The sequence below is a fragment of the Triturus cristatus genome, chromosome 1_1 (genome assembly GCF_964204655.1).
Source record: "Triturus cristatus chromosome 1_1, aTriCri1.1, whole genome shotgun sequence".
Classification (NCBI taxonomy): domain Eukaryota; kingdom Metazoa; phylum Chordata; class Amphibia; order Caudata; family Salamandridae; genus Triturus; species Triturus cristatus.
In genome coordinates this window covers 76,489,728-76,504,293 of record NC_140579.1, presented here as the reverse complement: position 1 = coordinate 76,504,293, position 14,566 = coordinate 76,489,728, and the positions used below count along the sequence as shown (strand labels likewise).

Genomic DNA, 14,566 nt, shown 5'->3' with positions numbered 1-14,566 from the left:
TGACACTGGCTGGATAATTAGTGTTGGATTATTGGCAAATCAATTAAAACATTATTTTTCATGTTTCGGCGCGCACAGCAGGCAGAGAGAGTGTGGGGCTGGTATCCTGTTGTCCACGCTGTGCCTCATTGGTTCTGCACTCTCTGTATGCTACCAGCCATTAAAAGGGTTTTCAGCGCCCATGACTGATACCAGGCAGCATGCTTTTTAATTTTCCAAAAATCCTGCCGGAAAACAACATGCGGAGGGTTTCCAAACCTTTGAAACTGCTGCCAACCATAGCGAGAATCCTTAGGAGAGGGGACTTGCCTCGGACTCTCCATCCCGACGACCCAAGAAACGTGGCATCTGAAGATGTGTAAACAAAGCTTGGCCGAAGCGCTCATCTTGGAGACCCCAAGGCACTTGTGAAATGGGAACAGGCAGGTTAGTCACGCTGTGCACTGTGTTTATTTGATATTAGCAGCATGGGCCTAACTGTATTAGGTTAACACAAATGTAATGGCATGGATGTGTAAGACGTGCTCAATTAATATTTCCTTACCTTTACATTTTTGGGCACATTTTTAGACTGTCCATGGCATATTGTATTCTACTAAAAATAGATTGAAAGGGAATGCCTGCTTGTACAACATTTTCTTCTTCTGCAGCTATGGTTCTATCTCAAACATTTCATTTGGTCTTTGCAATGGAGCATTGGAAACATTTTGAAAAATTGTACATGCAGCCATGTATTTGCTTGCAGAAACAGGAAAGTGTCACTTATACTCGTTGAATGTTACTCATAATTATACTGAAATTATATAAATGTCACACGTAGCAATCTGAAACTTTGGGAGCTATGTTGCATACACATGGTAGCAGGTGCAGCGTTACCCCTCCAGAGCTTTCTTTAAATCTAAACAAGCATTACGTGTGCATGTGTATTTACATGGTGGGGTAATGTACTGTAGCTGCTCCGCTGTGACGGTGAGCTATAACTCAGTATTCATTTAAAAATCTATGTTTTGTTGGAAATCAGTGACCAGCACTTTCTGGGTTCGAAACAAGCATTTGCAATGCAATAGGTCTTGCATTCGCGAGAATTAGAGCTATTGGCATTGTAATAACAATACCTTTTATTTATGTGTTCAGAAAAGCTGCAAGCTGTGCATAAACTCGCACTTATAGTCCCTGCTTACGAAAAGAAAGACTGGCAGTAAAAGAGGTGTAGTAACTGCCAGCGTTGCTTTTCGTAAGCAATGACCACAAAGTGCCTGTTGACGCACCACTTGCAGATTTTTTAAATATATAATTAAAAGGCATTGATATTTACAATGCCAATAGCACAAACTCTTGTAAATGCGAGACCTATTGCATTGCCTAATGCTTGTTTTTTTAAGCGGGAGTACTACAGCCTGCTTCCAACTTTTGGGTACGGTGCTGGATCTGAAGGAAAGATCCAGAACATCCCTAATATAGGGTTCAAGGATCTCGATACTCTCTCCAAGAAGTTTCGGTGATGCCAGATCACGGGGGGATCCAGACTTAATGGAGCGGCATATCTGCTGGAGCCCGTCAGGGGATGGGGTGAAAAAGTTGTCCAGGCTATTAACATCCACATCCACCAATATACTCTCACTGAACTCTGTTCCCTTTTTCTTTCCCCCTGAAAAAGTGGAGTAGATGGTGGCCACTTTATCAGAAAAGAAAGCGGCAATGCGGTTACAGGATTCCTCTGAGACCGAGGACGGGTCAACAGATGAGCCACAGAGAGAGATTTCCTTATAAATTTTGAATAGCTCCTTGGTAGAGTTTTTAGCTTCTCCTATCCTACCTGAAAAGTAAGTTGTTTTGGCACGCCTGATCAAGCTATGATATTCTCTGCGTTTGTCTATATACCTCTGTTTTGCTTGATCGAGGTAAGCCACCCTCCACTGTCTTTCTAGTTGTTTGCATTCCGCTTTAGCTAGGCGAAGTTCATCGCTGTACCAGGGGGCGGAACTCTGGGGTCTACTACAGGGATTTTTATGACAGAGAGGGGCTATGTCATCTAAAGCATAATTAATGCGGCCTTCTAGTCTATCCGATGCAGTATCAGCATCCTCACCTCCTGGTCTGCCGCCTTTAGTCAGAGCAGTATCGAACTTGTCTTTGGAAAAAACAGTCCATTTACGGCTCATATATTTAGAGTTGGTACGCTTTTGGATATTGCTAGCAGGGATATTTATTATAAAAGGCACTAAAAAGTGGTCGGACCAAGGGACTGGGACGGAGGCCTTAACTTCAATGTCTTCCCAGTTGACAAAGATAGGGTCCAATAAGTGGCCCTTTTGGTGGGTCGGGGCCTTAGATCTGATGTGTAATTGGAGGGAATGTAGTTGCTGACAGAAGTCAGTGGCTCCTTTGTCCTGTTGGTCATCCAAATGGATGTTAAGGTCACCTAAGAGCATAAACGTGTCCCTACGCAAAGCGGCTTCCGTTATACCTTCGGTTAGGCTGGTAGTAAAGTGGGTAAAAGGACCAGGAGCGCGATAGACCAAGAAGCCCTTCACCGTGTTACCAGCGTTAACCTTAATGGAAAAGGCTCCTGTCTCACTGTCAGCGATAGCGAGAGGTTCAAGTTGACAACATAGTAGCTGCTTAGATATTATAGCTATCCCACCACCTCTGCCCACAGTTCTGTCCAGTCGTACCATGGTATAGCCAGCTGGGAGAGAAGCAACTATATCCGGTTCTGAGTTGGAGTCAAGCCAAGTCTCAGTAAGGAATAGGAGGTCGAGTTTCATATCTGTGAGCAGATCGTATATATCAAGATTATGCTTCCGCATAGATCTGGTATTAAGTAGTCCGCATGTAAGCCTAATGTTCTCAGCCTTAAGCGTAGATCTATTGTGCCAGTTATACTGACACTCTTTACAGTTGTTAGTGTCTTCTGCATTAAGACTATGGAGACTGGCTTTAGCAAATGCAGGACAGAGGGCGCGAAGTTGTTGCGCGCTCCAGCATATTACTGACCTATTTCGGCCAGGGGTCGTGGCCCCTGTCCCTGGCCGGCCGCGGACGGGCGCAGACGGGCTTGCCTTAGGTGTGCCTTCGGCGCGCCGTCGGCGCGCCCGCTGCGCGGTTGAGTGGTCATTACCAAATATAGAAGGGTAGAGGAAGTGACGCAGCAAGGTGCTGGTGTTTCACTGATTTACGACCTTAGTCTGGCTGTGGCCCTGCTAATCAGGACCCCAGCCTAGCTAGTCCCTCTCTAAAATGGTTTCCATGTACATTAGGCACATTTCTAATTGGATTCTGGAGTGCCTTATAAGCCCCTAGTACATGGTATACTCTGTACCTAGGGCATAGGTACCTCAGAGGCATACCAGGGGCTGAAGCATGTATTATGCCACCCCTGGGAAGCACTCCAAAATTACACCACAGGTCTGCTACTGCAGCCTGGGTAAGGTGGTGCCTGCACCCCTTACTGTGATATAGGCTACCTATATCACTACCATTGCACACACATAAAACCTATAAGTCACTCCTATGGCAGGCCTTAACAATTCTGAAGGCAGAGTGCTTGGTTTTTATGTGAGAAGGTGCCCCTGCATGAGCAGAGCCCCTCTGCAGTGTTCGGAGTACCTCCTCTGATGCTGTTTGTGGTGCAGCCTGACCATATACTCTTAAGTGCATTATAACCTTGCGGTAAATGCTAACTTTGGACTGGCTGCACGGAAACATGTTGTGTTTGGTGTCAAACACTTTGGAATACTACCCCCCTGCCAGTTCTGGCGGCGGGGGTAGCATTCCACTCTTCTAGAGGGAGAGACATGTTCACACTGGTCTACCCAGTAAAGACTTTCTAAAGCCCTGGCATCACAAAATGGATGCCACTGCCACAGACACGGGTCTGGCCTCCTGCAGCTGACCGAAACTCCAGCAGGGGAGGCCTGGACAATAGGTTTCCTGTCCCAGGGAGGTGTAACCACCTCCCCAGACAGGCAGATGTGTATTGGGGCTGGGCGGGAACTCTCTGGTGCTTTGAAGTCCTGCACTGGGGGCACACTTGGTGTCCCTGTGCATAGTCCAGTTCAAACCGGTTGCAGGGGCTACCTGCCCCTGCTCTGGCATGAAAGTGGACAAAGGAAATAGGTGTAACCACCCCTCTTTCCAAACCCTCCCATAGGTGGATCCCTAGAGTATGTCCAACCCCCAAACTTTGCATAAGAATGGGAACCCAGTCCTTGAGACTTTAGATTACCCTGGACGAAACTCTGCAACATATATCCTGGACCTTCAACGTTCTATTTCAACTAGAAGACTGAAGAAATCTCCCTTGGGGTCAAGGTGTGACTCCCCTGCTTGGCAGGTACCAAACAAGCAGCTGTCCGGTCTGCAATTCTGAAGCTCCCGCCAGACGCCAAAGTCTCTGCATCCCCAGATGTGGATTTCCAGACTTTCCCGAGGCTACCCTGAGTCCAGTCAGTGGCTATCGTGGGTGACGTGGAACCGTGACCCCTGGACACCGTGATCTTTTGCTGATCCATCATCTTCCTGGTCTTCCTCGAAGTTGTGCTTTGGGCTCCGAGTAGCCCCAGCCTTGAGCACCTCCTGCACCGAAGATCTCTGACCTCCACTCCACGAGTGACCCGTGGGCTGGTTTCAAGTGCGACCGCTCGAGGCTCCTTCGCGATCGCTAGCCCGTTGGCTAGTGGGTCCCCACGAAGGCGACTCCTCTTCTGATTGGGCTTTCCTGGTTGCTCCAGACGTGCCCCGACTTACCCTCGCTGGGTGAGTCCCCCAGACCTTGCTGGTCTGCACCGCAGTCCTTTCTCTGATTTCCTGTGACTTGCCGTTGCCAAGGCTTGTTGGGTCCAATCTGGTCGCCGACACCGCAGCACTCGACAGACTTCATGGGACAGCTCGAATCCAGCTCCTTGTCATCGTCGACGCCTCCTGGACCTCGTGGCTGAAGAGTCAAGACACCCGTCAACTCACCTGAAGCACCCGACATCTGTGGGCATTGGACTATCGTGCCCCTGGTCACTGGTAAGTGACCCAGACCCTGTCCCCTCTGCTTTCAGGTTCCTTCCATCCTAGATCTAGGCTTGGATCTCCCCGGACACTTCTCCTCTTCACGCAGCAGCACTTCTTTGCCAGCTTCCATTGAAAACAGCGACGCAACCCGACAAAAGACACCTATGCACCCGGCTTCCTTGGGTGAGGTAACTCGAGTACTCCGGTGCTCCTGTGGGTGTTGGCCCTAGACACCTCTAAGTCCAAAAGGGTTTGCTCGTAGTCATCCTCTAAGTGTCCTTAAACTCTTAATTTCCAACCGTGACTTTCCCCATAGAAGTTAACGGCTATTCGCGCCTGTGTTCTCACACTGCACGCGTCCCCCGTGGGTCCCCTGTGTCTCTACCCTGTGTGGTTCCTTGTGGTCCAAGCACTTCTACAGGCTCTAGGCCTTGTGTCTAGTTCAGTCGAGGTTCCTATACCACTTTATTCGTATATGGTTTGGTACGCCCCTAGGGCCCAAACGTGTATTTGTGCTTTTACTGTTGAACTCTGACTTGTAACTTAAATACTTCGAACTTTAGCCTCATAAAGACACTCGAGGGGTGTGTTTTATCTTAAATACATATATTTTAAATATATACCTGGTGTGGTTGTCCTTTCATTTGGTCATTCAAGAGATTATAGACTGGTAAAACAAGCTGCTTTACATTCCTTCAAGACTTAGCCTGAAGGCTGCTCTCCATAGCTACCACTAGGATAGCTTTCATAAAAGGTTGTCTTTAACCTATCACCATAAGGGGTTGTTTGGACTGATACAATGAGCCCACTATAACTAGTGGACAGCATATATCAGCCAACTTCTCACAGTATCCCTCAGAGCTTCTATCCTAGTTCCATTCACCCAGGGGTATTGCAAATAATTCTTTAAATTGAGTGGCCTCACAGCTACAGTGGCAAACTCAACTTCCCCTTCTGAAATTAGAACTGCTTCAGTGTGCATTCTGATTTGCTCTGGGGACACTGTTGATCCCATCTGTAGATTTGCCACCCTAGGTGTAGCTGTACTGGGTGCCTTAGGGGCCTTGTTGTGGTGGCAAGATTTATCTACAGTTAAGTGTCCCAACTTCTTACAGTTGTTACACCGGGCCTTTGAGGGATCATAGTTCTTCCCCCTATATGTTTGAGGCACATAGGGAGTAGTTTGGGACCCACCTCTCTGAACAGGTTTTTGGGGCCCTTTAGAAGACTCAGACTTTTTCTCTTGGGGATTCTCACCATCTTTCCCCTGGGGAGGGTTTGTAACCACCTTCTTCTGGTCACCCCCAGTGGCTGTCCTTGTCACCCTAGTCTTGACCCAGTGGTCTGCCTTCTTTCCCAATTCTTGGAGAGAAATTAGACCTAGGTCTACCAAATGCTGATGCAACTTTTCATTTGTGCAATTACTTAAGATATGTTCCTTCATAAACAAATTGTAAAGTCCAGTAAAATCATGCACATTATGTCCAGTTAACCAACCATCCAGTGTCTTTACTGAGTAGTCTACAAAGTCAATCACGGACTGGGTCTGGGTTTTGTGAGCCCCCTGAATCTAATTCTATATTCCTCAGTGGTGAGCCCAAATCCCTCAATCAGAGTCTTCTTCATGAGGTCATAGGACCCTGCATCTGGCCCAGAGAAGGTCAGAAGCCTGTCTCTGCAGTTCCCAGAGAACAGTTCCCACAGGAGTGCCCCCCAGAGAGGTTTCTTTACTCTTCTCATTTCACAAGCCCTCTCAAAGGCTGTGAACCACTTGGTGATGTCATCACCTTCCTCAAATTTAGGGACAATCCCTTTGGGGATTTTAGGACCAGAAGTTTCCTCCCTATCCTTAGTTTTAGTATTGCTGCCACCATTGATGGGTGCTAAATACATCTCCTTTCTTTCTTTCTCTAGAGCCAGGAGCCTGGACTCTAGATCCCATCTTTTGGCCAGCTTCACTTGAGGGTCCCCCAGTGAGTTCCCTGGTACCTGGTCCACAAAAGTGGTCTCAAGGTTCCCAGAGGTTGATTCTTGGAGTCAAGGGTATGGTAGCCCTTTCCTCCCTAGGGATTGCTGGAGGGGGGTCATTATCCTCCTCCTCGTCCTCCCTGTCCTCATCTGACTGGTCATCACCATGTTCAGATGGGTGGTCCTTAGCATTCTCAGCCAAGAGCTCCTGGAGCCCTAGTTTGGTTGGATGCAGGCCCATTGGTAAATTTTTAAGTTTGCATAGGGACCTCAATTCCTTGAAAGACAAATGTAAGTAAGGTGTGAGGTCGAGCTCAGAGTAAGTTAGGCCCAATGTTATCCTATTGGAGGCAGGGGCCTGTGGTTGGTGGCTGCTGGCTAGCAGGCCACGCGGCTGTGGGAGCTTGACTCGATAAGGGCAAATGGGGAAGTAGATTAGAGAAGAAGTTGCTCTGCCAGGGGCACTCGGGAGGCTGGATGCAGGGTGCTTTTGAGCGCTCAATGGATTGCAATGGAGAAGCCCAAGAACGAACAAAGGCTGCAAGCTCGGGAACCACGATTCTTCAGGTGCGACCACCACTTCGAGAGGTAAGTTGGGTAGTTGGAGGATAGGTAGGTACCCCGGGATTGGGCACAGGGAGCCGCAGGGCGCCGGGTGCCGGGGTGCCTTTTGGTGTCGGGAAATCTTACCCGCTGCTGGTCGTGGATGGAGGGGTCCCTGGTTCTGAGGCTGCAGGCGTCATCAGAAGCATCGAGGTGGGACCTTGGGTGCTGGATTCGGGGTCACAGTCACCGGGGGGACGTCCTTGTGATCTTTTTCCACTCCGGCACAGGCCAGGCTTGGCGGGTGCAGAGTGTGCAGGGTTCGCGGTTCCTGGCTGATGCCAGGAGTCAGTTACTTGCTTTGAGCAGTACCACTGCTCGTGGGAGTCCCAGGTAGTCAGAGTCACAAGGCAGTCAGGTCCTCCGGGGTTTTTGAGGTTGCTGACCACAGGAGATGCCGGGGTTTAGCAGGAGCAGGTTCGAGAGTCGACAGGCCGGTAGGGCTGGGGCCAAAGCAGTTGGTGTCTTCCTCTTGTTAGCAGCTGCACGGCAGGTCTTCTTGTTCCTTGTTCTTCTTTCTTGTTTCGGAATCTGGATCCGAGGAAGGAAGGTTCAGGGTGCCCCTTAATACTAAATTTAGGGGCGTTACAGGTAGGTAAAGGGCAGGGACCAATGGGTCCCCTCCCTGGGGTGGGTAAACCCCCTATCCTGCCACTCTCCTGTGGGAGGGGGGCTGTAGCCTAGTCCTGATTGGGCAGGGCTTCCCATCTTAAAGATGGCGAGAGCCCGGAGATCTGCCTCACCTCTCCTCCCCCACCTGAGAGGTGGGGTTGGCAGAGGCTGGCCCACCCCCTTTCCTTCCTTGGTGTTTCCAGCCAGTCTTCCCGCCAGAGTGGGAGTCAGAACCGGTAGGGACCAGTTGCGGAGTACAACAAGTGGACTGGAGAAGCTCCCAAAAGGCAGCATGCCTTTGAAGCTTCCCCTGCCCATTCTGGGGGAGGAAACCTAGCACTTCGCCCAGGATGTGCATTGTTGCAGGCCCAGGAGAGCGGATGGCTCTCTACCCAGGGGTCCAGCAACATGTCTGCTGGGTGGCAGCCTAGGCAGCCCCTCAGACAAGACATGGATTGTAGGTTAGGTTCAGAGAGCATCTCTAAGATGCCCTCTGTCGTGCATTGTACATTAAATACCACACTGGCATCAGTGCAGGTTTAATGTGCTGAGACATTTGATACCAAACTTCTCAGTCTTCAGTGTTGCCATCATGGTGCTGTGGTGTTCGTGTTGACGATCTCCCAGCACCATATACTCTTAAATGGCAGCACTGAACTTACAGTGCCCAGAAATGGACTTGGGTACTGTAGGGGCACAGGGCTACTGCACCTGTACCCACACCACTGGCATAGGGAACCCAGCTAGAGGGGTGGCTGATGTATGCCAGGGCAGTGTGTGTTGTGGGCATGGCACACAGGGATGTGTGAATCCAATTGGAATGTGGAAACGTACGCACTCCTAGGTGTGTATATGTCATTAAATTTGATCGTGGTTCATCAGGATATTGGGTGCAGAGTTGGTAACCCTTCTGAGCGCAAGGTTGATTATAATACTGAAATGTGCGTTATTTCCCTTGGGAGTAACTTCCCCAACTTTGCACTCCTTGGGTATGCTTCAAATACATTTTATACAATTGTTTTCAATAAAGTTTCATACGAATGTTTTCAATAGTTTCTTCGTTTTATTTCATGTGATTAATCTTTTTTACTTGATTTTAAATAGTTTCATACTATTGCATTCATAGTGTAACGTTAAATTCCGCCCAATGCATTTCGGGCTGAGCCCTTCTTCAGGAGTCTTATATTCTGAAAGTACAAGAAAAATAAAGTTTTGCACAAAGAGCAATACTCTGAAAAGACAATTCACAATTGCTGTTTAAACATGTATCAGAGAGCATCAAAAAACATCAAAAAGTACATGAACAGATGTCCGTCTTAAATTGATCGACCTGACATTGAATGCTAAACATATCTTACGCTTTGGTACGTTTAACTATAAAACATGATACTTCAAACGGTTAAATAACGCACATTTCAGTACCAAGCTGTATGTTCCCAAGAGAGCGTTAAGATCTGCCTCATCCGCATCCCTATGCATTCAACGAGTGAGAACAGTCACTTGGGGAGACAGATGTTTCTTGGTAGCTGCCTCGAGGCTCTGGAACTCCTTGCCCCATCACATAAAAAACAGCTCTTCACTGCTGCTCTTCAGAAAGCAAGTGAAGACTTGGTTATTCACTCAATAATGCACAGGAAGTGCCTCTCTGTCTGCCCAGCGCCGAGACACCATTCGTGGTATTTGTTCGCGCTCTAAAAGTTTAGAAAATAAATAAAATAAAATAAACATTTCAGTACCAGGGATGTGTGCCATGTCGACTCTCTTTTTTGTTCTGCACCCAGACACTCAGCCTGCAAGGACAGTGTGTGTGTGTCAGGGTACAGGGCCTCTAAGGGTGGCACAATAAGTGCTGCAGCCCTTAGGGGCCTTCGCTGGTCACAAGGCCCTGGGTACCTAGTGTACCATTTACCAGGGGCTGACATGTGGCCAGAGATGCCAATTGGGTTTAGGCTTCAACACAGTTTTAGGGAAGGAACATAGGCTCTGGGTACCTGATTGGCAGGAGCCCAGGGCACACTCAGTCAAAGTACATCAGCAATTCAGCAAAAAGTGGGGGCATACCATGCAAGAAAGAGGGCACTTTCTCACAACAGGCGCTTAAACTACAAGCTTTCAGGTGTTTGAAAAAGTAATGCAATATAATTGTCCCACATCCTAGGAGCATTTCCTAAAGCTTGTCTTAGAGTTTTTCCTTTTTAAATCCGTGTGTTTCAACACAATCAATCATGGTGCAGAACAATTGCTGCTACTACTCATAATTGTGACAGACCAATACCTTCGTATGCCAATACAGATATAGGTCTCGAGGAAGGCAAGGCTAGGCAGCTGGTTGGAATGCAACCAGGTGTGGTGCAGGGAGGTGAGATGCCGCTAAATTGCACATCCAAGTATCAAGGGCTTCTGGAGTGAAATGTTATTAGTCACTGGAATCTGGAATTAAGCCGGAGAAGGGAGCCAAATTAGGTGGCAGGTCTGACTAAATTACGCAATACAAAATGGCAAATTATGCAGCGTAATGCACCACATTTTGTGATAATATTATGTCATTATTTTGTAATTTTTACGTTTATTAACACTGTCTGGGCATTGGTTGCACCTCATTAGTAGCAGTTTAACATTAAAATGTAGCCATAAGCAACAGACAGGTGACAGTCAACCTTTGCAAAGGGCCTTCCACTGCACGAAAATAGGGGTTGCTGTGTTTTCAGTAGCTTGTTAACCGTCTCAGCTAGAAACAACATTTATTTTGTTAAAATTTGCAGATTAGGCAGCAGGTGATGGATTATGTGGCAAACATAGCAAGTTCATATTTATGCTTAAAACGCTGTGGCTGCACAATCGCATAATTCTAGTGGTTCTGGTTTCTATCCTCATAACTGAAAAAATCATTGCATATGAATATTTAGCTATTTTTAAGGCACAAATAGATATAGTGTCAAAAGAAAACGCTAAATTCTCTAAAATGCTGTCATATTCTAACATTATTTTCTAGAGCTGAGAAAAATCGCATTATTCCTGTGAATATCAGATACCAACCGATGGGAAGCCTAGACAGTCCGTGTCTGATTTTCTTCTCATATCAAATACTCTTGGTTGTGAAATGCCTGACAGTCCCTTTGAATAATCACAGGTTGAGGGAGTTGTAGCTGTGCCCAATGAAAGCTAATTTTTACAGGGTTGAAGAAGCCATTATGGTTGTTTGATGGGAATTTACAGGTGGTCACCTTAAAGTTCTAGGTTTTCATCCTGACCATGACTAATCACTATCCCGGAGGGAGGGCTCGATGGATCCCTACTCAGGATGGCTTCGTGCTACCAGTATTGTCTGGCATATTTGTGAACAGGATTGACTTGAAGAAGTTGCCTGTTTTGGATGGGGGGGGGGGGGTAGTACTACTGCCCCTTTAATGTTGATTTGAGCAGTCAGGAAACTGTTAAACGTCCACACTCTTGGCTTTAAGAGAACTATGAACATTGATAAGATAGGCCTTCAAGACAGTATGGTGTCTCCCTCTGCTGAAAAGTTCCCTCAACTCCTACTGTTAACTGTGCCTTTCCTGGGCACAGTGTGTAATCCTCTGCTTTCCTTTCCAGAGGTCAACGGCACAGAGATCTGCCCTGCTACGGTGTCCTTCGAGGTCTTCTCCTCTGAGCCAGAGAAGATCCCCCGGTTGCGGTACCTGCGACTAGACGGGAACCAGCTCAAGCCCCCTATCCCTCTGGACCTCATGCTGTGCTTCCGGCTCCTGCAGTCTGTCATCACCTAAACCCTGTGACCCTGGCCTGATTCGAGGCGGGATGCAGAGACTCCTCAATGCTCTCGAGTTACACTTATGCTCGAAATCTCCTGCCGGCGAGGTTTCACGCATTCAAACGTCAGCTCCTGCTCAAGGCATCGATGAAGGAAAGGGACTTTATCAGCAGTTGGCACATAGAGGGTGGCATGTCTCACAGCACGACCACCAAGGCAAACTTCCAATGATTCCGCCTCTTACTGTGACAAGCGCATGCTGATGTTCACTTGTAACTGTGCACACTCAAGCTGATGATGTACATTCACACCAGTCTGCACTCAGGATGCAACCGACCTTGATGCATACTGGTAATGATGCACACACACACACGAATGCATGCTTTGATGTAGCCCACACGGAAGCGCACATGTAATGACCTCCACACCCGCTTGTAGAGAGGCACATCCACTCTAATGGGCCATCCGGATGCAAGCCACAGTGATGCATGCAGGAATGATGCACGCGCTCACTGATCTGCACTTGTAATGATGCACACTCCCTCTGATCTGCACTTGTAATGATGCACACTTCCACCAATGCACACTTGTAATGGTGCACTTGTAATCACACTTAAGCACAACCTCCCACTGATGCACACTGGCAAAGATCCGCCGTCGCGCTGATGCACCCTCCAATCAATGCACATTTGACAAGAGGCACACATGCATTGGTTTACATTCAGAGTCCATACTATGGCCAGTGCACACAGTGCTGATGTGTATGCACATCTGTGAACGGACACAATAACAGTTGTCTGCAAGTATTCATACATACATTCGGCTATAAGCACATTTTGCACATGCCTCACCTCAGTATGTACATGACTGCATGCACAATGCTCTGGTACAGAAATACAAGCGGTCACATGTAGATACTGTCTCTTAATCAGAAATGCACAATGCACAAAACGTGCAGTGATATGCGTGTATGTACATACATGTACGTTGTTAGGCTGGTGCACACCACACATTTACACATGGACACATGGACGCTTTTGTCAGGGATGTGTAATGCTGGTCCCAAAAGTTCCAAACTGTGCCTGATGTTCAAAGCATCCTTGTAAAATAATGTGAATACAGCGACGCACAACTGAGCTGAGTTACACAGCCATTAGTTATCTGAAAGTGTGGCGCGGATCAGGGCGTTCAAGACCTAAAATGGACACTGTGTCACACACATATGTCTGCATGCAAGCACTCACATTGACGGACCTACAAGCAGGACCACACAAGGCAACATAGGGTTCCTAATGCACAGAAAGGCACATTCACAAATCTGCTCCATGGGTACTCCTTAGCTGGTAGATTAACGCACAAACACATATAGTGATCTGTATACATTCAGGGAAGTATGTTTCAACTCGCAATAATGTACTTTTGACACTTAGACGAGTCTCGCGCTTCACTTATATGTTAACATTATCTGATTCACACCTTCCTAAATCGAGGTAAGGGCACAAAACACTATTCTTAAACACAGATCCATGCCATGCTTACGACATGTGCATTGCCACTGAAACACATTACGCTCCACACACAACTGCACATTGTCATACATTTCAAACCGCTCTGCCCCTGAATGGAGCCATGTTTATCTTTATAGCCGTATCATGTGCTCATGTGTGCACCTGCACACAGACATTCACGTGTGTATTTTTACACCCATTCACATACTAACCAAAAGACACATTCCAACAAGCATATGTGTACTTTCACTAACATATCAATTTGGAGGTGCACAATTCCTCACACAACCCCACGTGTCACCCTGTACAATGCCACAGTGGTGCCTTTGAAGGCCAAGGAGGTGCATGCCAATCCCTCCCAAGTGACTTGCCCATTGTGGGCACTTTGAGACCCTGACGGACGCCTGGGGCGGCCTCCCACTTGCAGAGCCAGCGCCCCCTGCTGGAGGGCATGATTTACACAGACTATTGGTTGTCCAGCCTGGATCTCTAGGGGGTGGGGAGAGGGAGGTCCCTGAAGTCTTCTGAGGTGCTGGTCACTAGAGATGGATGTGGCACCTGGAGGGATGGGGGGGTTAGGATATTACCTACACTGCAGTTTTTACTTGGGTCATAGGGGGAGCTCGCTGTACCATGCAGTATTACTGACAGTTCCTTTACTTGAACTGCCTGCCATGTGTGTGTATGCAGCCTCTCGCTTCATTCTTCACTCTACCTGACTAACTCATTGCACCTCTCCTGGAGAAGGACCAGCCTCCTGGGGTATGGAGGAGCCCCTGTCTGTCTGGTGCCTGACATCTTCCTCTGTCTCACTCAGTATCTCTTCAGCTGTCATGTGTTTTAATCACCTGCACTCTTCGCATCTGTAAGGCTTCCTTGGTATTCTAAGTCTATCTCTTGCTAGATCCTAGATAGGTCTTCCCCTCTGCACCTTCCTTGTGTTCCAGATCTCGCTTCCATTGCATGCAGGTACTTCTTGCTCAGTTTTTGAAGCATGGCTCTGGCAGGACAGGCACACCAATAAAGAGCCAGGTTGCATGCACATATACTTCATAACTAGGCAGAAGGCCCAAAATTTGACTAGTGATGCCTCTGGCTGTGTATCTGGTCGACCTGCCTC

At 47.8% G+C, this 14,566-nt stretch overlaps 1 protein-coding gene across 2 annotated transcripts in view; it reads left to right on the top strand.

Annotated features, from left to right (window-relative positions):
- The window catches only part of LOC146869486 (prolargin-like), a 62,553-nt gene that overhangs the window by 31,738 nt on the left and 16,249 nt on the right, over window positions 1–14,566 (top strand). The window contains exon 2 of one of the 2 annotated variants that reach the window (XR_014960013.1): window positions 11,782–12,289. Coding sequence is in view for 1 of the 2 variants with exons in the window: in XM_085599906.1 (XP_085456032.1) it covers window positions 11,782–11,954 (173 nt within the window). In the remaining variant the exon portion in view is untranslated. Of the gene's footprint in view, window positions 1–11,781; window positions 14,512–14,566 lie in introns of those variants that run through there. The other variant, XM_085599906.1, reaches the window with a different exon arrangement.